This window comes from Suricata suricatta, chromosome 9, assembly GCF_006229205.1.
Source record: "Suricata suricatta isolate VVHF042 chromosome 9, meerkat_22Aug2017_6uvM2_HiC, whole genome shotgun sequence".
Classification (NCBI taxonomy): domain Eukaryota; kingdom Metazoa; phylum Chordata; class Mammalia; order Carnivora; family Herpestidae; genus Suricata; species Suricata suricatta.
Window position 1 is genome coordinate 81733044 of NC_043708.1, and position 25433 is coordinate 81758476.

Here is a 25433-nt window from a genome sequence, read left to right on the forward strand (position 1 = left end):
TTCTCAGGAGATACAAAAAATATTTATTTCAGTACACATCTACAGCATTTATATATCTGGTCTGGGGGAGGGGAAGGAGGAGAGGGGTACATAGTTTGTCTTGTCTCCAAGAGAGGGGTAAGTAGTTAAGTCACCCTTCACTCCCATACAGATCAGATCCTGAGCTTCAGACATCAGGATATGATGGGAGGGCTCACTCTCCTCCAGAAAAGCTCACACAGCCTGCTCCTAGGAAGGCAAGCCTTTTGTTCCCTTGTCTCCCGCCCACCCTTAAGCCACAAAACCCTTCTATCTGGCCAGGCCCATGTTGGTGAACCCCAGGACATGTATCCATCTCTTCATCTGTAGCAGCCATACTAGGTCACTGATACCTCATTCTGGAGCATCCCTGAGGCCAGTCTCTGGAGGTACTGCTGACGCAGAGGGGGCAGCTGGAGATACAGCTCAAAGCCTTCTGGGAGGGCAGGATTAGGGAGCTTATAGTGGAGAAGGTGCTGCCGGAGACCCTGCAAAATGGGCAGAAACTTTATGAAATAGGTAGTGAGATCCTGTTGAGATGACATCTCTGTGCCCCAAGACCTACTGTCTTCCCACCCTCCAGGATGTGCCCCACCCTACCTCATTTGTCAGCATCCAAGTCTTCTGCAGCATATTCTTACGGGCAGCCTTTACCTCGTCCTAGAGGCAGAACAGGGATGGGGGCATTGGGTCAAGGGCTGTACCCATCACTGGCCTTGTCTGGCCGTCATCTCCCCAGATGACCCAGAGGCAGCTCAATTGCAGTCTCCCTTCCTCCCTTTGGAGACCAGGATATTACTTACTGAGCTCTTCGGGTCCTGGGAGAAGATGAAACTGTTGACGTGAGCCACAGCCACAGCATAGAGCACAGGGCACCAGCGTGGACAGAGTGCACCAGTGACCAGGGTCCGGAAGTAGAGCTGGAGGAGGGCCAGATTGTCTTCAGGAGGCTCTGTATAGTACTCCAAGGACACAAGCAACTGTGACAGGAGGAATGAGACACGCTGAGGTGAGGGTGGAATCTCTGTCACTGGACAACAGGGTTGATGGCTGATGGTCACATGGACTGTATCCTGAGGGCAGAGATCAGGTCCTGGACAAACATCCATTCTTGCCTGTCACAAGGATCGAGGTTAAAAACTAGAGAACTGAGAAGCAGGGAAAACTGGGAAACTAAGAAGCAGTACTGAATTTCTACTGCCTACCACTAAATTTTTTTTTAATGTTTTATTTATTTTTGATAGAGAGACAGAACATGGGGGGGGGGCAGAGAGAGGAGACACAGAACAGGAAGCAGGCTCCAGGTTCTGAGCTGTCAGCACCAAGCCTGACGCAGGGCTCGAACCCACGACCAACTGAGCCACCTAGGCGCCCACTTTAGTCTACTTAAAACTTTTAAAACGTCACATTCAACTGCTCAATTATGAAATCTTTCAAAAGTTCCTTTTCTTACGACCAATAACTCTCTCTAAAAAAATCACTCAATTCCATGCAGAAAGGATTATGAGAGGGGCACCTGGCTGGCTCAGTTGGTGGAATGTACAACTCTTGACCTTGGGATTCTGAGTTTGAGCCCAACGTTGGGTGTAGAGATTACTTAAAAAAAATAAAAACATAAAAAAAAGAAGAAATGATTAGGGCGCCTGGGTGGCCCAGTCGATTGAGCATCTGACTTTGGCTCAGGTCATGATCTTGCAGTTCTTGAGTCTGAGCATCATGTCAGGCTCTGTACTGACAGCTCAGAGCTGAGAACCTGCTTCAGATTATGTGTCTCCCTCTCTCTGCCCCTCGCCCCCACTTGCACTGTCTGTCTCTCTCAAAAATAAACATAAAAAAAGGTTATGAGAGAAAGAGATAAAGTTTATCATAGTGTTACTTCAAATAGCAGAAAATTAGAAACAATTTTCATGCTCACCAAGGGGGTGATAAAATAAACAGATGCACCTACACAATGGATTATTACGTAATAAAAAATCTTGATTTCTTAGAATATTTAATGATAGGGAAAGAAACTCTTATGTAATTTTAAGTGAAGAAAACATTACGCAGGGATCCAAATTTTATAAAAATATATATGCACATAAAAAGACTAATCCTTAAATATATATTTTCTTTTTCTTTTTTTATATAAAATACTTACATTTTATATGCATGTTAAATATATATTTATTAAAATATTTAAAGTTTACCAGAATAGGGCACCTGGGTGGTTCAGTAGGTTAACAGTCCAAATCTTGATTTTGGCTCAGGTCATGATCTCATGGTTCATGAGTTCAAGCCCCATGTAAGGGTCTGTGCTGATGGTGTCAAGCCTGTTGGGATTCTCCCTCTTTCCCTCTCTCTGCCCCTTCCCTGCTTACTCTTTCTCTCTCTCTCTTTTTTTTTTTTTTTCAATTTTTTTAATTTATTTTTTGAGAGACAGAGAGAGACAGCTGGAGCAGGGGAGGGTCAGAGAGTGAGGGAGATACAGAATCTGAAACAGGCTCCAGGCTCTGAGCTAGCTGTCAGCACAGAGCCTGATGCGGGGCTCGAACCCATGAACCGTGAGATCTGACCTGAGCTGAAGCCGGACGCTTAACTGACTGAGCCACCCAGGTACCCCTTTCTCTTTTAAAATAAACTTAAAAAAAAAAAAGTTTAGGGGCGCCTGGGTGTTTCAGTTGGTTAAGGGTCTGACTGGCTCAGGTCATGATCTCACAGTTTGTGGGTTCAATCCCTGCATCAGGCTCTGTGCTGACAGCTCAGAGCCTGGAGTCTGCTTCAGATTCTGTGTCTCCCTCTCTCTCTCTGCCCCTCCCCCTGCTGGTGCTCTCTTTCTCTCTCTCTCTCTCTCAAGAATAAACATTCGAAAAAATTAAAAGTTTACCAGAATAAGATACAATGAAAATTAAAACCCAAACCTTAAAATACTGACTCTCTAGAGCTTATAAGTTTAACCCTTTAGCCTGATTTTTGAGGCCCTCTAAGATTTTATCAGCCTGTTTCCAACAAGTTTCTAAACTGAAATCTGTTCTAGACTCCTCCCTCTTCCTACCCTGGAAGGAATATACCCTGTTATTTCCTTCCTGCCCTTGAGCTTTTGCTGATGCTGTTCCACTATGTGCATTCTTTTATTTTTTATTTTTTGAGAGAGAGCTTGTGAGTTGGGGAGGTGCAGCGAGAGGGAGAGGAGAGAATCCCAAGTAGACTCCACACTCAACATAGGGTTCAATCTCACAACTGTGAGATCACGACCTGAGCTGAAATCAAGTCAGGCACTTAACCGACTGAACCAGCCAGGCACCCCTCCACTAGATACATTCTGTCCTTCATCCTCAACAATCCAAATTCTATCCAACCTCAGTGCCCAGGTCAATTCCCACGCTTCCCCAAAGCCATCTGCTTATAGGAAGCCCACTTTGATCTTTCCTTTTTCTGAATCCTGACCTAATGCCTAAAATCTGAATAACTTAGAACTACCTTGATTTTTAGCACGTCTCTTATCTGAGATTGTAGCATCTCACGAACAGCGAGTTGTAGCTTGTTAATAATATCCACACCAGACACCCCTTTCATGGATTCTCTTAATCTCCTTAAATCTCCAAGAAGTGAGATAAGGAACCTGAGGGCCACCAAAGCTGCCCGCTGCTCAGGAGCACCCCCAAGGCCAGTACAGGCTGTGCTGGCCTGAGAAAGTACCTGGCTCAGAGGCAGGCCCAGAGCTCGCAAGGCTCCCACATGCTCTCCAAAGAGGGTGAGGCGCAAAGTGACACTGAACCGACGCTGCAGGGGAAGAAGAACCAGAGCTCCAAAGAGGTGGTCCCCAAAAGAGACAGCCTCAAAATGCTCCAGGAAGTTGGTGTAGAGGTCAGGGAAAGATGTCAGGCCAGGAAGCGGACAATCCAGCTTGAGGTCTGGCAGGACTTTAGGCTGGCAGAGGCGGGCAAGGAGAGCTGCCACCAGACGTTGTATTGGGGTCTCCCGGAACAGTTCACTGTCCACCAGGAACACACACATGAGCCGTGCCAGGCGGGCAGCAGGAGGCACAGCCCAGAGGGCCTGGGGGCGCCAGCTTTCCAAGATGAGCACCCACTGCAGAGCCCGCATAGCTGTGCCTACGGTGTCAGCAGGAAGGAGCCCTGAGGGTGTGTCTGAGGACTGGTGGTAGAGGTGGATCAATGGCAGGAAAGGCCAGTCAGTGGGCAGCAGTGGCTCCTTAGGCACAGGGAGCAGCAGGGCTGGGACTCGCCGTAACTCCCCTCGGTACCAGGCCTGAGAGGCTAGAAGGCTGGCTCGGGCCAGAGAGCAGTGGGTCAGGTAGCAGCTGCGGATGCTGGGGAGGTCCTGGCAGGCCTGAGCCAGCAGAGCTCCTCGCCCACACCCAGAGTCCCTGCCGCTCCCTAAGGACAGCCGATCAGAGAAGTCAGCTGCCTCTGGACCACCTGATGCTCTTTCCCTGCAATAGAACCCAAAAGCCAAAAATGAGGGCTTGAATCATGGCACTCCGAACACCATGCCAGCTCTCCAGGGCTTCCCAGAGGTTCCTACGTCCAATCCTGCTCCTCCCTGTTCCCCTAATCGCTTTCTATGTTGTGTGTGTAGGTCAAGAGAATGGATAGTAAGGTCAATTGCCTAGGGGCAGGCTTAAGGAACTTCTCTGTGCTGTTTCCTCATAGGAAAATGGGGATAGTAATAATACTTATTTCATAGTACAAGTGAAACACTTAAAATACAGACAGACACTTAAGGTGAGCCAGACACAAAATCAGCACTCAGTAACTTAGCTATTACTCAAGTATAGCTAGTTTATGCACCCATTTTTAGCCATACAGTCACACTGAAATCTCATAATTCTCTGGCATGAATATCTTCATCCTCACTTTACTAATGAGAAAACAGAAGCTCCGATAGGTAAAGTGCAATCCATGCAAGAAAGGGGATTAAACCCAGGTATCCTGGCTCCAAAGTCAGGGGTGCTGTCAATAGCCATAGCAGCCTCTCAAAGGGCTGAGTTGATGTCGCCCACCCTGGACTTACGGGAGGAACTCCAGCCGGAATACACAGCTCAGCAGTAGTTCGTGGGCAAGGTGCTCACTTCCAGGCAGCAGTCGGCTCAGCAGAGCCAACACCATACTATGATGGAGGGCGGCACTGACGGCCAGAACTGGCTGGACTGTTGCCTATGAACAGAAGAGCAGCGAGTAGGACGGTGGGTAGGATGTGAGAGGGGACAGAACAAAAGGAAGTGAGGGTCCATGCAAAGAGGATATATGCTGAAGGGCACAGATCCTGGGTGCATCTAGAGGATGGGATGAACTGCAAGGGCCAACAGAAGCAGCACAGGTTCCAAACAAGCTGGGTGGGGATATCTCGGCACAGGGAGGAGTGTGGACAGAGGTGGGGATGGGGTTGGGGCATACCTACCGCTCTCTGGGCCAGGGTGAGTGCCAGGTACTGTAGGTGGTATTCATGGTGCAAGGCCCACACAGAGAAGGGAGTGAGTTGTGGGGCGGCCATAGGAGCCACACACTGACGGAAGTAGTCCTGGAGTCCTGGGGCAGCCAATACGGCAGCCAGCTGGAGAAATGCAAACTTGTTCAGATCTAAAGGTGACTGATCTCTCCTGGGGTTTCCCAGGTGGCTGCCCCCTCCCCAGCCAAACTCAGAGAAATTACTGCTGGCAAGAGACACCTCTCTGCCTCAAGTAAAACCCTCACCCTTTTGTTCTGACTCCTCTCATCTTGTCCCTCCACCCCAGCCCCCAACCTCTAACTAGGCACCTAGGTCTCACCTGGCTACATAGCCCCTTGTGGATCCGGGCCAAGGTGTTTAAGAGAGAGAGGAGGGCAGTAAGGAATGGGAAGGGTGAGGCTGAGCCAGCCAGACTGAGAGAGGAGCGTCCTGTGCAGCCCAGTGACACGAGGCTGGGGAGAGCTTCAGGGCCTGGAACACAGAACTGCGGGTTGCAGAGAGGGGAGCAGCACCTGGAGGCAAAATGAAGGAGCTGAGGAGGGCTCTGGCCTGATGTGCACCAGGCTGGGAAAAAGCTGTGTGGGTTGCAACCAATGCCCATAGGAACCTGGCTATATGGACCAGGACCCACATTCCTCAGAGCCCTCAAGTGCTGCCTACTAGGGATTCGGGTTTCCTTCAGGCTGAGAAGTCCTACTTGGGATGCCAAGGAGCTAGATTTAGGAGTCCCATAGGGAGTCAAACCACCTCCTCCCTACTGTCCCCACCATTCAACCACATACACACAAAATACATACCCAAGTGAATCCCATAGGCTGCCCAGAGTGGGTGAGTGCAGCAAGGGTAGTAGCAGCCCCTCTGAAAGGCGCTCCATATCCTGAAGCCAATCCTCTGGGCACAGGCTTGGCTAGAAGACCAAGGGACTCACTGAGCTGACAGCCCAGGACATGCATTCTCCTAGACCCTGTGTACCCAGGCCAAGACCATGACTCTTAAGAGCCTCAGAGTCAGTGTTTGCAGGCTTCTGCCTTCTGACCCTTCTGGAGAGAGAAAAGCCCTTGAGGTTGCCCCAACATCCATTGTCCTCACAGCACGAAGTCTCCAGGGAGACAGAACTGCTGCTTGGGGTTCTCTGGTTCCTACCAAGACAGCCTTTTGACAGTTCCAATGGATATGGAGGGGGAAGGAAGAAGAAAAGTGGGAGGGAAAAGCGGAGAGTGGGAAAAGGTGGAAGGGGCGGTGGGAGTGGAGAGGTAGAGACAGAGAAGGAGACACAGGGCACTATGTTAAGATGCAAGCAGGCATACAGGGCATGGGAGAAAGTAGGCAGGCAACACTCACCTGCTGGCTCCAGACCTGGTAGTATGCATCCAGGTAGAGCAGGCAGGCAGTGGGCACTGGGCCTAGGGCATGCCAATTCTCAGATCTGGGCAGCAACTTCAAGGTCTGTCTTAGACAGGCCTCCACAAGAGGCTGGAGCCCAGACACCTGTGTCCAAGTGATCAAGGAAGGGGTGGCCGACCGACTGGCCTCAGCAGAGTCACTACAGGAGTGCCAAAGGGGTCACAGTCAAGGTCTGGCTGTCTTGATTCCCCCATAAGGTCTACCCTCCCTCTCCCTCTGGAGGAGTGCTCCCACCTGTCCTGGAGTTCAAAGCTATAACCTACCTGTTGGGCTCACTGGCGGTGCTACTGGCTGCCAGGGTCAGCTGGGTGAGCAGAGTGAGCAAGGAGGCTATCCGCTGCACAGACAGGGGCTGAGGGGGCTGGGTGCTGAGCTCCTCTGGCACAGCCTGCAGGGCCCGCATCAGCACTGGGTATAGCTCCCTGGGGGAGAACAATTACTGCCATTCAGTATCCAAAGACACTGGATGTGGAGACAGAAGACACAAAGTAGGGCACTGCCCCAGGGACCTGCAGTCTGGTTAAGTAGTCTTGGAAGAGAGAGGCCCAGGGCAGGGCCCTCTTGGAAGGCTTCAGAGGGAAGGAAGGCTGGAGGCTGAAGGGAATGAGGTAGACCTTCCAGGCTTCCTCCCAACAGGAGATTTAAATCTGATTTCACCAAGCTACTCAGGCTGTTGAACACAGAATGTGGTTAACTCAGCTTTGTTCTACCGTCCTCTGCCTAGTCCTGGCACCCAGGCTTCTTTATTCCTCCCAGAATCCCCTTCCTCATCCTTACCCTCTCTCTGAGCTTGAAACCTTAAGCAAGGCTGAGTCATCAGATTAGGCCAGAGTGCAGAACTGGAGAGGTCTCTCCTCACCTGTAAAGGTCACTACCGTGGCCATAGGAGGCAGCCACAGCCCACAGACGGAAGGCCTCAGTGCTCAGCATTGAAGCTTCGTCTGGGGGCAAGGCCATTTCCTGGGGAGCCTCTGCTATAAAGCGGCACAGGCGACTCCGGAGATCAAAGCCGCTGAGCTGAGGGTGAGAGGGCAGAGTCTGAGCATTAGATTCAGTGGGAGCCCAAGCAGTCTCGGGTTTTCTTACTATGGAAATTGACTCAACGCAACCCTGTTCCAGACCACTCTCTTGCTACAGGGTCTTAACTCTGGGCCAGGATGAAATGGTCTCATCCATCCTTCCCTCCCACTCCACCCTTCCTCCCTCTCTGCACCTCCCACCCTTCTTTTTAGCAAGCACCTGCTGGGTACCTTTTCTAGGGCTACTTGGCTATGGGTGATGGCTGCCCATCTGTAAGTGGCTCTTTTGGTCTGGGCCCTTCAGATAATGAAAGTACAGTAGGCCTATAGGATACACTAGATTCTAGATGACTAGGTTTCTGGCTGGTGGTTCCAACTGCATTTCTAAGCAACTGGATCAGAAATCAGAAGAGGAAGATGGCATGAGTAAGTTACTGAGTCCAGAGGCCATGCTTAGCCCCCAACCCAGCCCTGTCTTAAATTAAGCCCCTCATCCCTCGACCTTTGTCCTGCTCACCAGCCGGGCAGCAATGTTCCTACCAGCCGAGGCCAGGACACGAAGTAGTTTCATGGCAGTGGCACAGGGTACTTTGTGTATACTGGGGACAGGCCCCACCTCTATGGGGGACCAGCTCATGGGCAGGAACTCTCGAACCACAGTCTCTATTAGTCGAGGGCACTCCAGAACCTGTGGGAGTCAGGAAGAAAAGGGAAGTAGGGAGGCTGAGGGTCAGCAGCGGGGTCAGCTAGGCTCTTTGCGCATCCCTTGTCTCCTTCTTGTTCTTACCCTTGTGGCTGACTCCAGAGAATGCCGGGCCAGACGGATGAGCACAGCCAGGATGTCAAGGACCACAGAAGGGGGTGGGCAGGTTACCTCTAGCACGTAGCGCAGCCGTGGCAGCAGGCTGGTAGCCAGAAGCCCCTGGTAATCAGAAACCCAGGGCCAAAAGCAACTGAGTCCCAGGCTTTGATGACCCCTCTTGCCTATGATGTGCTTGCCCTCGAGGTCCGGGGACAGGTGCAGCTGCCCCAGGAGGTTTACCTTGATGATGTCATGTCGGGCCAGGTCAGATGGAGGCCGGTTTCCTTCTTCAGGGCTCTTTCTTTTTGCTTTTTCTGCTGGGGACTCTTCATCTTCATCCTCATCGTCCTCCCTGTCCTCCTGGCTGGGCATCAGAGGAAACGTCAAAGCTCCCTGGTACCAGGAGAAGGAGCTATCGAGGAGCTCCTGACAAAGGAAAGAGAAGGGTGTGGGAAGAAGAGGAAGGAGTCAGGCCCAGAAAAAGCAGCAGCAGCAGCAGCAGCAGCAGCAGCAGCCACCCACCCAGAACAGAAAGGCAAGGCTGCTGGGCTTTGGGGCCCATAGAAGAAGGCGGTGGTGCTACCATCCCATTCTCTGCTCTGCCTGGCAAAGGCATGGCAATGAGGGCATGACCAGCTGTAGGAACCTGAAGCCTTAAATCCCTATTCTTATCCAGTTGTACCTCATCTCCAGGAGCCACCAGCAGAGCCCGAAGAGCCCGCATGGTAGCTGCAATGACTGCGTCCACTCTGTCATCCAGGGAAAAGCGTAGCAAGAAGAGGAAACCAGCATCCAAGAGGAGGCGCAAGACACTGCCCACTAGCCAGTCCCCAAACTCGCCAGCCTGAGCCTTAGGGACAAGAAAAAACTTTGCTGAAGACGTAGATGTTACAGAGTCTTTGTCCTAAAGCCTTCACTTGCCCACCTATGACCCTGGGTTTATTCCATTCCCAGTATGGCCTGGAGAGAGTCACTGTATGGGCTACAGGGCCAGAATGAAAAGGGCAGGAGGTGGGGAAGTCTTCAGTTGGGGGGTGAGGTGTGGGGACAGGCAGGACGGGCCAGCAGTTCACTCACCCTGCTGATGACCTGGGCCAACACATGCAGCGCTAGTGCTCTCTGCTGGGACACCTGACTGCGCGTCAGGTGGAACAGCTCCTGCAGGGAGTACCCTGCTCTCTGGGGCAGGGACAAGAAATCAGCAGCCAGGACACGGTGCAGCACCCCCAACCAATACACAAACACCCCTACATTCCAGGCACTCTCTTAGCTGTCAAGGTAAGTAAGTGATATCCCTTGCCTCTGCTCTCCATGGATTCCCAAACTTCACATGAGGGGACTTGCACATGAGTAATCATGGCATAAGGTAGACAGGGAGGAATGCAGTAATCAGTGTATAATTTGCATCAAGAGAAGAGGAGAGAGAGAAGGGGGGTCTGGAAAAGTGATGTGGTCTTAGTGCATGGGTAGAGCTTCGATGGCCTGAAGAACTGGGCCCTGAGGGTCCTTGAGCACACAGCATACCTGGCGAAAGGGCTTCAGAATGGTGCAGGAGTGAGGGAGGCTGAGGTATAGGGGCAGTGGGGCTAGAGTGTCGAAGGACTGTCTTGCCAAGCTAAGGAGCCAAGACTATTCTGTGGGCAAAAGGGAATCAGGAAACATTCCAAGGCACAGCACAGTCTGAACTGGGCCAGAAGGAATCAGTATGGCAGTCAGGAGGGATGGATGGCATGCTGAGAGAGGGGAAGACATGGTGACGGAGCAGGTAAGAGGGAGTAAGGCTCTTCTTTAGAAAGCCTCAGAGGGGGCGCCTGGGTGGCTCAGTCAGTTAAGCATCTGACTTCGGCTCAGGTCATGATCTCACAGTTTGTGGGTTCGAGCCCCACATTGGGCTCTGTGCTGACAGCTCAGAGCCTGGAGCCTGCTTTGGATTCTGTGTGTCTCTCTCTCTGCCCCTCCCCGACTCGTGCTCTGTTTCTCTCTGTCTCAATAATAAATAAACATAAAAAATTAAAAAAAAAAAGCCTCAGAGGAGGCAATATAGACCTGTCAAGTTTGGGCAACTGATTGGAATGTGAAAGAACCAGGAGAAACAGTTTGAGCCTAATAACCTATGGACACCAAGGCTGAGAACTGGAACAGAGTACACAGAAGGTCTGAGACAAATGACCAGAGGTCCTTTTCCATTTGCCGAGAGCTGCCCAGTCCTCCCTGGGCCCCATGCCTCACCTCTGCCTCTTCTCCATGGTGATGCAGGCCCAGATGGGTGGGTAGGTCCACATCGGGGGCCAGAAGCTCTCCCTGAAGACTAAATCGGGCCTGCATCCTCTAACGGGAAGAGAAAGAAGACTATGGGCTGGGAACAGTAGCAACTTCCCCATACCCACTCACCTATTTCCCAAGCCTCCAGTCTGGACTCTACCCCTGAATAGAAATAGAACTCCTTTGGCCCCAGGGGCCAGGCCGGGTGGTGGGAGAAGAGGAGAAGCGCAAAGAAGAAATGTTTCTCCAGCTCCAGGGAAGAAAATGGCCTGAGTCATGGATGCAAGAGCCTCACTTCCAGCCCACTCCACCCCCTGTAGGCCAGCTGGCCCGCCTCACCTCCTGCGTCCGCTGCCGCCGGAGTGGGGGCAGGTCCTGGGTCCACTGGAGCTTCTCCAGCTCCACAGTGTCCATGTGCAGCCATTCTTTGTGGGGTGTCACAGGTGGTGCCAGAGCTGGGGAGATGGAAGCAGAGTAGTAAATCCTAAGGGGCTCAGCTGGGTGGTCCACTGGGGTCCTGGCCATCACCCAGCGGTTGCCACATGCTTCTCTACCCAAGAGTCTGGCAGCCTCTGCCTTCAGCTATTGTTAAGTGGCACGGCCCAGTGGCTAGAACCCCTGGGAACTGGGCAAATCTCTCAGATATGGCAGAGCACTCCTAGTCCAGGGCTCTAGCCCCTTGTTCACCCCAAGGATTTGCTGGGAGGGGCAAGAGAAAGTGGAGGAGGTAAGGAAGAGGAAAGAGAGGGAGCAGAGGAAGAAGGGAGGACCATATATATCGAGGACAACACAGTCTGGTACCGACCTTCCTAAGAAGCAGGGGAGTGGGGCCACAAAGGACAGCTATCCTGCTTCTGCAGGGCAAGATACAGAAACACACACCCAGGACACCCCTTCCTTCTCCGCCAACCCCCACCCAACCTGCTCAGCTGGCCTGGAGCTCACTGAGGGGCAGGAGGTTCCTGGCTTCCATAATTCAATTTCCTCTTTTGTTAATCACTAATAAAATAACCCAGGTCCTGGGAAATGAGTGCTCCCACTGGCCACTCTGCGTCAGGTCTGGCATGTTCATAAGACCTGCGTCAGACTCTTCTCCCATCACCCTGGTGCAGCCATCTTGCCCACAACAATGACAGCAGAGGTAGAAAACTGTAGGGTGGCTACAGCCAGAGCTGGGGCAACTCTTGCAAAAGCCTATTGGAGATGATCTGCTGGGGGAGGGGCCATTCAGCCATCATGCCCAGCTGCTGCTTACCAGGGAAGGGTGAGGAGTGGCAACAAAGCAAGAAAACAGGAAGCATATGCAGGAAGAATATATGCATTAGCAAATGAAGATGGATTTCCAGATGGTAATGGAATATTAATTTTAGATGTCCAAGGACAGAGAAGATTGTCTCTTTTCCCATCTGCCAAGCCTAGAAGTGATACTTTCCTCTACTTTTATTCCCCAAAAGATATCTCCCTTTTCCAAACCTGGGGCTTCTGGCTCCAGCTCATCTTCCTGCCTGGGCTCACTTGCAGAAGTTGGCACAATGCGTTCCTCTTCAGTGACCTCAACAGAGGGTGCTCCTGGCCTCTGCTCCTCTATGGCCTTCTTGCCTGCTTGCTCATGGGTGTGGCTCTGGGACCTCAAGAAGGCAACCAAGTTGGGATCTAGGAGAGAGGTGGAAGGGACAGTGGGTGTTGGGGGATCCTCTCCAGCCTCATATAGACTTGACACCTGCTGAATACTATCTGCCTATGAGTGCCAAGGCCAGGACGAGCCGCTTCCTGGCCTGAACCCCTGGGCTCTCTTGAGGCTTCATTGACCCACACCTGTCACTAGGACCTGCCCACCAACCCTTCTCCCCATCTTTCACAGTCCCCTGGCCCAGGTTTCCACCTTTCCCAGTGCTTCGCTCCAGGTCAGAGGCCCAAAGTGAGTGGCTATGGTATAAATGAATGAATGCTGACTAGGGCCAAAGATAAGGCATTCAGGAGAACAATTTCCCTCTCTTCCAGCTAATTTATGCACAAATATTTACTGAACCTAATCTGTATATGCTCTATTAAGGTGCTAGATACATATGCTGGAACAAGGTTGACTTGGTGCTACTGTTTTGGTGAACAGAAACTAAGTATAGCAAACTACAGTATCATATAATAGAACATGTCATAGCTGTACTAGATAAAGCGTAGCTAAATTACACTAGAATACATTACGTTTGAGTACATTACGCTAGAGTAGTACAGGATACACAGTACAGTGGTTAAAAGCAGGGACTGTCAGACCTCATACATATGGGCTTACATCTCATCCATGTTTCTTACCAGCCACATGACCTGGGGGAGAATTTCTTCAAGTTATGAGCCTCAGATTTTTTTTCCATAAGCAAATGAAATTAGTTCTTACAGGAACCGTTTGAGGACAGAATGAATAATGCCTTCAAGTACTCAGCAAAAAGCCTGGCACTCACAGTAAGCCTTCATCAGTGAGTGGCAGTCCCTTCCTAGCCTGGTTTCAGCCACAAAGACTGCTACAGCATACCGAGCTGAGCTAGCAGCCGCTGCTGTTCCTGCAGGATCTCCTCAGGAGCCATGGCTTGCAGTTTCGCCATGTTCTCTTCATGGATGGTCTGGGCTTCCTGCATGGCATCCTGGCCCCAGAGCCCCCTCCCTGTGATTAGATGGGGTCCCTGGAAGCTGTAGCTGCCCTGTGGAGGCTGGGGGCCCTGCTCCCGAGGTATGAGTGCTTCACAGGATACAGCACCTGAAAGAAGTGTAGGATTAGTTTCACTGCGTCACCCGGGCCTAATCCCATTAGGCCTGGAGACAGATGGAGGCCCCAGAGATTTCCCAGGCACAGAGTGAGGGCCCTCCCCACCCCCACACCCTAAAACACAAACACAGGTTGGGTGGTGACCTCTCCACTAATTTTTCCCCTTTCTGAGGGATGTTTCCCTAAGAAATATCCTACTTTCTGACTCTTCTCTTGGATCTCCAGAAAGTCATCTGCCTCCAGAAGCCTGCCTCCAGCTCTTCTGCTAATAATTTGCATCACTAAAGGAATCTTGGCCTGTATCTTTATCTTACAGTCTTTACCAGAGATCTCTGTTTCTTTCCTTTCTCCTGAAAGGAATGGCCTTTACTCTCCCTGCACCTAAGATTCAGACTCAGATGTGGACCCAAGCCATCCATACCCAATACTGTATGTAGGGATAAGGGACAGCTTCCTCTTCAATGGTTTAAATGTGATCTAAATGTGCCTTCATGGGTTGCCTGGGTGGCTCAGTTAAGTGTCTGATTCTTGATTTCAGCTCAGATCATGATCTCACAATCCTGAGATCAAGCCCCGTGTTGGGCTCTGCACTGGGTGGAGACTACTTAAGATTCTCTCTCTCCCTCTCCCCCACAAAATAAATACAACTTCATATTTGAGGGGGAGAAGATGTATACCCAAAGGTGACACTATGATTGTGTATTACAAATAGGCTGACCCCAAGCCTTCTCAACCTCAGCTTACCCTCTGGCGGATCCAGGATAGACAAAGCTTCTCTAACTGGTGGGACCCTAGCTTCAGACACTCTCTTTGCTGCAATTTCTTGGGCAAAGATGCTTCTCTTACCAGATGTTGCTGACTTCCCCTATAGGGCAAAAAAGAAAACCCAGGTCACTGATGGTCATTACCCCATTCTCTTCTCAATATGTTTACTAAGGTCACTGGAACAAAGAGATAAAAAGGGTCTTGCTTAACCAAGGGTCACAACCCTAGTTCTCACAAAAAGCAGGGCTCTATAAGACAGGTCTTGAAGTCTAACAAATTCGGGTTGGATTTCTGGCTCCTCTATCCATTAGATGTGTGGTGTTAGACAAGTTATTTATCTTTTCAGGGTCTCAGTTTTCTCACCTGGAAATGGGGATGATACCTACCTTACACAGCTGTGATGAGGATTGAGTAATGCATGTAAAGTGCTTAGCATGGTGCTGCTTTAATGAGTTACTTATCATTATTCAGATTTTCTGCCTGAGGAAGATGCACTATGGGGCACCAGGGTGGTTTAGTTGGTTAAGTGTCTGACTTTTGATTTCAGCTCAGGTCATGAGTTCACATTTTGTGGGTTTGAGCCCCACAAACCCCACGCTGGGCTTTGTGTTGATAGCACAGAGTCTGTTTAGGATTCTCTCTCTCCCTTTCTCTCTGCCCCTCCTTTGCTCACATTCTCTGTCTCTATCTCAAAAAAAAAAAAAAAAAAAAGAAAAAAAGGATGAGGCCCTATAAGGCTCACCCGAATGTCCCCTAAGCACCATCCAAGTACCCTGCCTACCTGTCTCTCCTGTGAGCGATGGAACACAGGAGGGAAAGCAACACCACTGGGCACAGGCAGATTCACAGCCACTGAACTCGTATCTCGTTCCTGCAGCAACAAAGAACAAAGTAGCGATGATATTGAACTTCCCCCAGGCTGCACACTATCCCTCTAGCCTCAATTCTGTATGACTAGCATCTCTTTCTTTAGGAAGTAATGAACCTACTTTGACTGCAGGGGAATAAAGTCCCACCTTTCTGAATCACCTTCTACTCATAAGGCTCACCACCCCCACCCAAATATCCTTGCTGTCCTAGGACACCTTGTCCCATTCAATAAGGGTGAGACGCACAATGATCTTAGTCAAGACAGCAGTGATGTGCTGATCATGCCTGTTCAGCCTCTCTTCAGGGTCCTCATATTCAGGCGGGGGATGGCCAGGGCTGGGTCGGGCTCTCTTCGGGGGAGCAGGAACCAAAGCTGGGGGCAAATCTGGAAGATCTGGGAAAGAAAAAAAAAAAACAACAACCCAGATGTGAGGATACCTACACCTTCCCAGGAAGAGACTGAGTGCAGGAGGAAGCCAAAGAAAGAAAGGTAGCTGCTATGGGGCTCTGGCTCAAGCTGTGTCACCTTGGGCAAGATATTTAATCTCTGTGAACCTTAGTTTCTGCAATGTATAAAATGGGGCTGCAGCAACAGAGGTTATGCAGTGTCTGAAATAATAATGGGGAAAAATCCAGCCACATCAGGAAGAGAGAGAGGACGTTCAGGTCATATCCTCTCTCCTTCTCAGCCTGACACCCACAACCACTCACTGTCCAGCGTCACCACGTCCCGATGATCTTGTAGCACCGACTGGTCCAGGTTAGTGTCGCCACCTCTTCTACTTCCTTTCTTCACCACTTGTACTGCTGGAGCTGCACCAGCTGCAAGAAACTGACTCTGGAAACGCAGCAGGTCTACCTCCGACTCCCCTGGCTTTGGTCTGGACAACATCTTGACACTCCAGCTGCCTCTCTAGAGCAACTCTTTCCAGCACTGCTTAGGTGTGGCGATTCTCTCATTTACACCTACAAGCAATAAAGTTGATGGGCCCTCTGCAACTGAATCTTGATTCTCTTTATTGTGCATCAGAGAAGACGCTTTTTTCTTGGGTTCATGTCAACTCATTTCTTCTCATTCACACCTTATGGCCATCCCTCACCTATTTGGTCCTCCCGGATGTCATCAGCCTGACAACAATATTTCTGCCAACTTAAGGTTTACAATCTGTGTATATAAAAATTCTTACAAACAACTGCTAGGGAAGCTAAGGAAAATGCCATCAGGAGACAGGCAGATAAATGTCATACCAGGGAGTGATTCTGTATCAAAGCGGAGAGAACATGCCTGGCCTAAAAGTGTTCAAATTAAACAACAACAACAACAACAACCTTGGGCTGTAAAAAACATAAAAGTCGTCTGTATTTTCATACACCAGCAAAAAGAACAATCAGGAAATGAAATTAAGAAAACAATGTCACTGACAATCCCTCTGAAAGAACAAAAACACTTATGAAAAAACTTCACCAAAGAAGTACAAGACTTGTACACTGTCGGGCCCCACAAAGGCCCCCACGGCTCTGCGGTCGCGGACACTCCTGGACCATTCGAGTCAACAAAGAAATCACGGAGCCTCAGCCTATGCAGCCGGCGGATGGTGGGCCGCGGCCGGGATCTCCACACCGAAGAGGCCGCGGCCACTCCAGTGCAGAGCAAATACATTCAGGGAGACTCGGACAAAGGAGCTGGATACCCTCCACCAGAGTCCTTCCCCGGGAACCCTGAAATCCGTTTCTCCAGCGTATCCCCTTACTTACCCTACGATCGCTTGGGCGCCGCCATGTTGCCCCGCAAGGACCACGCTTCCGCCGCCACCTGATTTGAACATCCGCCCCGCAGCCCAGCCCCGCCTCCCTGTGGCCTGGCTCCACCCCTTCTGGGGTTTCCTGCTAGGCGCCCAGGACCCTTTTTTGTTTTGTTTTGTTTTGTTTTTAAAGTTTATTCAAGTAATCTCTCCGCCCAACTTGGAGCCCGGGTTCACAACCTGAAGGTCAAGAGTCGCGTGCTCTTCCGGGTGAGACAAGCCAGGCACCCCTGCACTTCAGACCCTTGAGCGGGAAGATGCACGGCCTTCCCTGCCCTGCACTACCCCACCACGTAAGCTCCGTGCCAACACTGAGAAAACTCATACTTTGGATGTACTGCAGGCACAGGCCCTTCTACACACACTATACCGTGACAGAGGGAAAGGACTTTAGACGCCCTTCTGCACTCCCCAGCCTGAATAATCACATCCTAAACCCAGCACCCAACTTCGTGGGCAGCATCCAGAAAACTGCACAGACCAAGGTGACCTCCCCAGTGGATTTATGGGTGAGCAAGAAAGTAAGCATGTAAAAGGAAAGGCAAGGCTTAAGGAAAGAAACACTATAGCAGTGACGGTGATGAGGACAAAGGAAAACAGCCTCATGATTCCCCTCGTGAGCATCCTCCCTCAGTTCAGGGCAGTGTCTCTTCTTGGAAAAACTCCCTTTCTTCTCTCACACGCACTACTCCCAAAGTCTTTCTCTCCCTTTAAGGCCTAGCTGGAGTGGGGCACCTGGGTGGCTCAGTCAGTTGAGTGTCTGACTTCGGTTCAGGTCATGATCTCGTGGTCCATGGGTTCGAACCCCTTGTAGGGTTCTGTATTTACCACTAAAAGCCTGGAGTCTGCTTCAGATTCTGTGTCTTCTTCTCTCTCTGCCCCTCCCCCCTCACATTCTGTCTGTATGTCTCTCTCTCTAACATAAATAAACATCAAAAAAAAATTTTTTTAAAGGCCTAGATGGAGTGAACTCTAAAACCTCTGCCAACCAGATCTATTCACTGAATTTTCCTTGAAATCTTAACACCTGCACTATTTGTGTGGCTTGTTGGGGATGCGCTGCCAATTATTAACCATCACTGGTCACCTTTCCACAAGTATATGTGCTATTCTCTTAAATAGACTGAGTTCCTTGGGGGCACCAGGCCCTATTTTTTACATCCATTGTGCTTAGCACCCAGCATATTGACATGCACATAGGACCTTAGTAAACCATTGCTTGATTTAAGGCCACCTTGGGGCAGCCAGTGTTAGTCCCTTGATTTTTTTTTAATGTTTTTTATTTATTTTTGAGAGAGAGAGAGAGAGAGAGACAGCGCGAGCAGGGGAGGGTCAGATAGAGAGGGAGACACAGAAATCGAAACAGGCTCCAGGCTCTGAGCTGTCAGCACAGAGCCTGACGCGGGGCTCAGACCTACCAACCATGAGATTATGACCTGAGCTGAAGCCGGACGCTTAACCGACTGAGCCACCTGGTGCCCCATCCCCTTGATTTTTATTTTTTTATTTTATTATTTTTTTTTGTTTCTAATTTCTTTCTTTTTTTTTTTCCCTTGATTTTTAAACTTTAGCAGGCATCCAAATTACTTTGAGGGTTTGTTAAAACAGATTACTGGGCCTCACCCTCAAGAGTTTCTGATTCATTAGGGTCTTGGATAGTACCCAAGAATTTGCATTTTTAACAAATTTCTAAATATTCTATGGAATCCTTCTTTAGTTCCCTTGGTCTCAAATGCAGCAGTAAATTTCAGCTACTAGCATTTAACCATCTTTGGGGTCCAAAATAGTCCTGAGCCGAGTCAGAAGTTATGGGGAGTGAGGGAGGGGAACTGGAACCAGAAATGCAGAAAGAATGATAGTAGAAAATCATTGTTTGCAACCACTAATGAAATAATCTCTCCAGGCAATGGTTATTAATGGCTGATAAAATTATTAGGTAGGGGGTTCAGTTGGTTAAGTGTCTGATACTTAATTTCAGCTCAGGTCATGATCCCAGGGTCATGGGATCGAGCCCCACCTCTGCACTGTTAGTGCAGAGCCTGCTTGGGATTCTCTCTCTGCCCTTCTCCCTTGCTTGCACACTCTCTCTTTCTCTCTCCCCCCACCCTTCAAAATAAATAAATAAACTTAATAACACGGTTAGGCAAAAGGTTGATGAGGATTTTATATATGATGAATCAGGTTGCCAGCTTATGAATGACAAATCTTAACATCACTAAAAGTGAGGCTACTGGACATACTGTGTTCCTGATGTGATGAAATTAGAAGTACAAAACACTTCCCAAGAAAGTTTCATGCCAAAAAATTGGACCTGAATCTAGTGAAGCAGCTAGGTCTAACTACTAATCCACAGGAAATATGGGTGCTAAAAGAACATGTTAAATGATAATACAAAGATACAATGAACAAAACCCAAATTTTGGAAAATTCTACAAATGACCCAGCTTCTATAAATTTCATGTCCAAGAGAGAGGAGGAAACTCTTAGTAGATTTACAAATACATAAGAGATTATCAATGAAATGTATGGCCCTTGTTTGGATCCCTATTCAAACAAACCTAATGTAAGATGATTTTGTTTTGAGATTGTTGGGAAAAATTAAACACAAACTGGGTTTTATATGATACTAAGGATTTAAAAAAAACTATTGGGTATGGATGTGTTTCTTTGAAAAATAAACTTTATTTTAGAATAGTTTTAGACTTACAGAAAAATTGGAAAGAGTTTCCACTTACCCCAAATATAGTTTCCTCATTTTCAAAAAGTTTTTTAAAGTAATCTCTACATCCAGCATGGGGCTTGAACCCACAACCCTGAGATCAAGAGTTGTTCAGGGTGCCTGGGTGGCTCAGTCAGTTGAGCCTCCGACTTCAGCTCAGGTCAGATCTCACGTTCGTGGATTGGAGCATCAGGCTCTGTGCTGACAGCTAGCTCAGAGCCTGGAGCCTGCTTCTATTTCTGTGTCTCCTTCTCTCTCTGCCCCTCCCCCTCTCATGCTCTGTCTCTCTCTGTATCAAAAATAAATATAAAACATTAAAAAAATTAAAAAAAAAGAGTTGTTCACTCCACTGACTGAACCAGCCAGCTGCCCCCCATTAAAAAAAAACCACACAAATGTTTATTTATTTATTTGAGTTATCTCTCCCAATGTGGAGCTCAAGCCCAGAACTCTGAGGTCAAGAGTCACACGCTCTTCCAACTGAGCCAGCCAGGCACACCCCCCATTTTTAATTTATAATTTTATTATTCTAGAGAGAGAGAGGGGGTAGGGAGAAGGGCAAAGGGAGAGAGAGAGAGAATCTTAAGGAGGTTCCATACTCATGTTGGGCTCCATCCCACAATCCTAGGATTCTTCTACTCTGAGCCACAGTCAAGAGTCAGTTGCTCAAGCAACTTAGCCACCCAGTTTTTTAAAATAAAGTATACACCCAATGTAGGGCTTGAACTCAGGACACTGGGATCAACAGTCACTGTTCTACCCACTGGGCCAGTCAGGTGTCCCAGTTTCTCCTGTTTTTAACATCTAATGTTAAACGGTACGTTTGTTCGAATTAATGAACCAATATTGACACATTATTACTAACTAAAGTCCATATTTTATTCAGATTTCCTCAATTTTACCCTAATGTCCTTTCTCTGTTCCATAAGAACGTTTAGTTGTCATGTCTCCTTAGGCTTCTCCTGGTAGTGACAGTTTTGTTGACTTTTGTTTGTTTTTGATGAATTGGACAGAGTAGTACAGGTAGAATTGTATAGAATGTCTTTCATTTGGGGTTTTTCTGACGGTTTTCTCATGATAACACTGGGGTTGTGGGTTTTGGGGAAGAAGACCACAGAGTTGAAATGCTATTTTTATCATATTACATCAAGGGCACCTACTATCAATATGACCTACCACTGTTGATGTTGACCTCTCCTTAAGGGTGGAGTGTCTACATGAGTTATTTGTAATTCTTCTGCATGGAAGATTTGTCTATGCTCCCCATTAACTTATTTATTCAAAATCTGACCCTTTGATAGACACTATCATTGTGTGTGGGGAGGATGGGGGAGGGTTTGGGTTTGGATTTTTGAGCAGTTCTTTTTGGCACTACAAGATGCTCTGAGATCATTTTGTATATTTCATGCCCCAATCCTGGAATCAGCCATTTGTCCAAAACTCCTTGGTTCTTTTTAATGAGAAATGGGATTAGAAACCAAAATTTGGGTGCTAGGTATGCTCATTGCTACGGGGGTATCTTGCTTTTAGACCCTTCTCAACTGACAAAGGAAATATATCTGTATATAGTTATATGCATATATCTATAAATATTTCTATATGTAGCCAACTGAACCTATATATGGATGAGGTTTTTTTAAGCCTGCTACACTGTGTAATATTTATAGCTGAAACTAATAATATGGCTAAGATTTGCTTTTAAGAATTCCAGGAAAACAACAAAAACTGGGACAATAGAATACAATTGACTAAGATAATCACTGAAGTGGACTGATTAATACATTGGGGATTATACTGTACTTTGGTCTCTACTCATGTATATGTATAAAATATTTCATAATAAAAAGTTTAAAAAACTCACTCGCCAGGTTGTAGTTAAAGAAGACCAAAAAGAGAAATACAGACAGCAAGATATAGGGCATTCAAATAAATACATTGAGACTCACACATATATTTCCTTTGTCAGCTGACAAGGGCCCTTACTCACATATGGAACTCTTCCTTTCAGGGAGATTCCCGAGATGAAATTTTGAAGAGGAAAAATTTTTTTCTTCCATACATTTAGACCCATCTGCAGTTTCAGAAACCTCAAACTTATTGCTCTCTTCCCACCTTCTAAGTTTCCTTTTGGGGAAAAATTCTGTCCCTCTGTGATGCTACATCAAAGTTTGGTTTCTCCTAGGGATTTACCTTTTTGCTTCATCCTCACCTGGGCAAGGAATAGCACTGTTTCTGACTCAGGAGTGTCAGGCAAGGGGTGTTTTGCAGGTGCAACTGACATCACACCTACAGGCATTTTTCCTCCATGCCCTGGAGTGGACTCCCTGCCTTCTCTAAGGTGATGGGGAGCACAGTCTGTGACCTTCCCACTCCCTAAGTGGAATTTCCCACTCTCAGTGGGTCCCAGGGGTCCATTCTTTGTTAGTAGTTGGGAAATAATGGGTCCTTGGTCACAGGGCAGGGAGACTACCTTGACCCCATGGCTTACCTTGGTTACTTCTCGGTCCACGCTCCCCCTTGTCTGAGTAGGGCGGACAGGAGGAGAAGGTCCTAACTTTGAAAAAGAAGCTGAAGCAGCTGCTTCCTGAAACTGCTAGCAATTGCCATCAGGGAGTTCTGCTTCTATGGGCAGATGGTTTTTATTTCCAGGTTTGTCTGTGTCTTCCCTCCATCCCTGGTGTTCTTGAGCAGTCCTGGATCATAAAAGGCAGAGTGGGCAAATAACTTACTTCACCCAAGTAGGGAGATGCCACAGCCCAACCTAGCTCCATCCCTAATAATGCTTGCTGATGACCCTTCCTCTTTCTGTGGCCCCTCTTCCTCCCCTGGGATAGATCAGAGCTGGCTTTGGTTCTGTTCTGAGGACAGGAACTCTTGGGACAGCTGCTCCTGCATTATGTCAAATACATTTCCTGTTGATTTGATTAGTTTCCTTTGAAGCAATGCATTTATGAAAGGAAGGGAGATTTTGCAGGCATGAATTTGCACAGGCACCAACCTCCTTCAGTCACACACACACACACACACACACACATTCTCCCCATCCACCCACAAAGTGTCAGTCACATTTAGAGTTTGCACAAATGCACACCCTCCCTCATACATCACAATGTACACCCTCTCACCCACCTACACATTTCTTCCACAAAATCACACCTGCTCACATACGCTTAAAGCATGTTCCATGCCAAGAGAGACAGAGATACAGAGAGAGAGAGAGAGAGAGAGAGAGAAAGAGAGAGAGATGGGGTAGTTAGGTGAGAAGAATGGGTTGCGAGGGCTCAGGAAAGCAAGCATTCTATGTGGGAGCTGGCAAGTGAGAAAACCAGGACCCCACAGTCCCACCTACCCTGTAAATAGAAATACTAAGAATTGATAAGGATTCAAAAGCAGGGGTAGAGGAAGCAGGGCCTCAGGGCTCCTGGCCCCACATGGAAAGTGTGCTGCCCAAGGGTGACAGAGATGTGCCTGAGGGCTGCACCTGAGATCAGAAGTTGGTCAAGGCTGTGAGTACAGAATGCAGTGGCATTCATGAAGCCTATTTTGACTGATGGCAAAGGATGGTCCTTAGGCTGGCATTCCGTGTAAGAGTTTGGGAAATGATGGGGAGGTAATGAGGGGAGAAAAGAAAGTGGAAGGTTGGGTTTCTGCTCTGGATTCAACATCCTCTGAGAGAGGTTTTTCCAGTGTCAACCAGAGTCAATAGGAGGAGGCTGGCTTTCACTGGAAACTTGAAATCCCCTGGAGACGGAGAGGTGGGGGGAGATGGACTCAAGGAGGGACAAGTGCTTTAGTGTAGAGCTGCAGCAACCACTTTGCCGCAGTCGCAGTTGCATGGCCCTGGAGAACCTGGCTTCAGCCCCAGACTGCTGTCTGCCTCCCCTGATCCAACCCAGCCCAAACTCAGAAGCTGTGGATTCTGGAATGGAGCAAGTCTTTTCCTTTAAGGGTCCTCAAGCCCACACACCGTACCCGAGAAAATTAGCAGAGTGCTCAGCTAAACCAGACTTCAGGCCCCTGCAACCAAGTCTGACAGCCCGTCTGGAATCTCTTCCAGTGTTGCCACCTGGGGGCGCCCCCAGCTGGGTCTGAGGCTGCCACCAGCCCTGCTGTTGTTGTTATCATTAGTATAATTAATAAGCAAGCACTGATGGGGCCAAGCGGAGGAAGAGGCAGGCCCCTGCTGCTCAGGAGAATCCCTGATAAGATCCAGTGTGGCTGCCGGAAACAGGAGGCAGAGTGGCTTGTCCTTCCTCCTTACTCAGGACTCCTGGGAAAAGCCCTCTGGATTAGGCTCCAGGGGACAGGTAGAGGCAAGGGGAGGGGAACACTTAGCAGGCTACATTTGGAACCAGCTCTGTATCTGCCTGACAGGATGTCTTTGGGCACAGCCACCCCCGTGTTTACTGGTTGTGGGGCAGACCAAGCTCTAAGGCAATTATGCATTAATTTAACAGGCATCTGTCTGTTTATTTATGGAATGCCTACTGTGTGCAAGGTGGTCTACTAATAATAGCTAATGTTTTATTGGATACTGGGATGATATGGCCAACTTTCACACCATGTCCTAGGGAATGGGGGATAGAAGCAGAGGAAACAACTAGGAAGAAGGATAGCCCCAAAAGATATGCACCATTGGGCTTTGGCCTATAGTAGAGTAGCAATGGGGATGTCAGAGAAAACCTGAGGATTACCAAAAAGATCTTGGAAAACTCAAGACCCAAGGCCCAAGTTTTTGGAGATAAAGAGGTGGGGAATGGAGCACAGAACAGAGAAATTTGGGTGAAAGGCTCAAGGAAGCACGAAGGTGTGTTAGTTAAGTCCAGTGGGGATAGCCTTGAGTCACGATTTCAAAGCCTCTGATGGTTGGGAATCTAGGCGACTGAGATGCTTTATGTCTTGAGAGGGGGGACTAGGTTATGGCATCAGAGCCTGAATAGAAGTTGGGGTGCGGTAGAGGCTCTAGCGAGGTTTGACGGCAGGACCTGGAGTGCTAGGTTTGAAAAGGTGCTGGAGTGTGTTTAGGGAAAGGAGGGGCGTGGCTGGCTGTGCCACCCCGGCGCCAGCCGATCCTCGGGTCGGCACTGGGGAAGCTGGCCCGGGGTGCCGCCGCGGTAGGGGAGGTCAGCGGGTGGGGGCCGGCCGGGCAGGCGGCAGCAGGTTAGGCGCTCGGAGCGAGCCGCTCGAGGCTCCGCGGGGGGGCGGTACGAGCTCAGGCTTGCGGGCGGGCTGGTTGGGGAGGAGGCGGCGGCTCGGAGAAGAACATGAATCAGCGGCGGCGGCGACGGCGGCGACGGCTGTGGAAGGAGCGCGGTGGCCCAGCAGCGGCCCCGGGGACCCCGCGCTGCTGACGGCGGTCGCCGAGACTCGCTGAGCCCGCGGGTCTCTGAGGCTCGGGCCCCAGCGCCTCCCCCGGACTGGCCCCCGCCCCTCCCGCGGCCCTCCTCTCTCGTTTCTCCTCCTCCGTCCCTCCTCCCTCCTCCCTTGTCGCTCGCGGGCCGGGCCCGGCATGGTGCGGCGTCGCCGCCGATGGCGCTGAGGCGGAGCATGGGGCGGCCGGGTC

General features: G+C 49.3%; 2 protein-coding genes across 2 annotated transcripts in view; one reads left to right on the plus strand and one right to left on the minus strand.

Annotated features, from left to right (window-relative positions):
- RPAP1 (RNA polymerase II associated protein 1) lies at positions 1–17158 on the minus strand. The gene is made up of 25 exons (XM_029951798.1): positions 17105–17158; positions 16061–16315; positions 15595–15743; positions 15261–15350; positions 14459–14579; positions 13484–13705; positions 12430–12609; positions 11296–11411; positions 10924–11022; positions 9772–9873; positions 9377–9544; positions 8935–9120; positions 8680–8814; positions 8410–8580; positions 7733–7890; positions 7137–7295; positions 6811–7012; positions 6267–6376; positions 5789–5981; positions 5422–5574; positions 5035–5177; positions 3697–4453; positions 822–998; positions 619–678; positions 1–506 (listed from the first exon to the last, which is right to left on the minus strand). Exons 2-25 carry the CDS (start codon positions 16239–16241, stop codon positions 357–359), a joined length of 4182 nt encoding a protein of 1393 aa, XP_029807658.1. The 5' UTR covers positions 16242–16315; positions 17105–17158; the 3' UTR covers positions 1–356.
- LOC115302292 (WASH complex subunit 1-like) overlaps positions 16942–25433 on the plus strand; it is a 9063-nt gene continuing 571 nt past the window's right edge. The window contains exons 1-2 of the mRNA XM_029952234.1: positions 16942–17129; positions 25144–25430. Coding sequence (XP_029808094.1) covers positions 16942–17129; positions 25144–25430 — 475 coding nt within the window. The remainder of the gene's footprint in view (positions 17130–25143; positions 25431–25433) is intronic.

Bases quoted from the DNA above. Each gene is read 5' to 3' on its own strand.
- RPAP1 (XM_029951798.1), bottom strand. From the start codon at position 16,241: ATGTTGTCCAGACCAAAGCCAGGGGAGTCGGAGGTAGACCTGCTGCGT. The intron at 9,121-9,376 runs GTACAACTGGAT...TTCCTTTGTCAG, and splicing joins TGGTGGCTCCTGGAGATGAG to GAGCTCCTCGATAGCTCCTT. The intron at 5,178-5,421 runs GTAGGTATGCCC...TTCTGTTCATAG, and splicing joins TCACCCTGGCCCAGAGAGCG to GCAACAGTCCAGCCAGTTCT.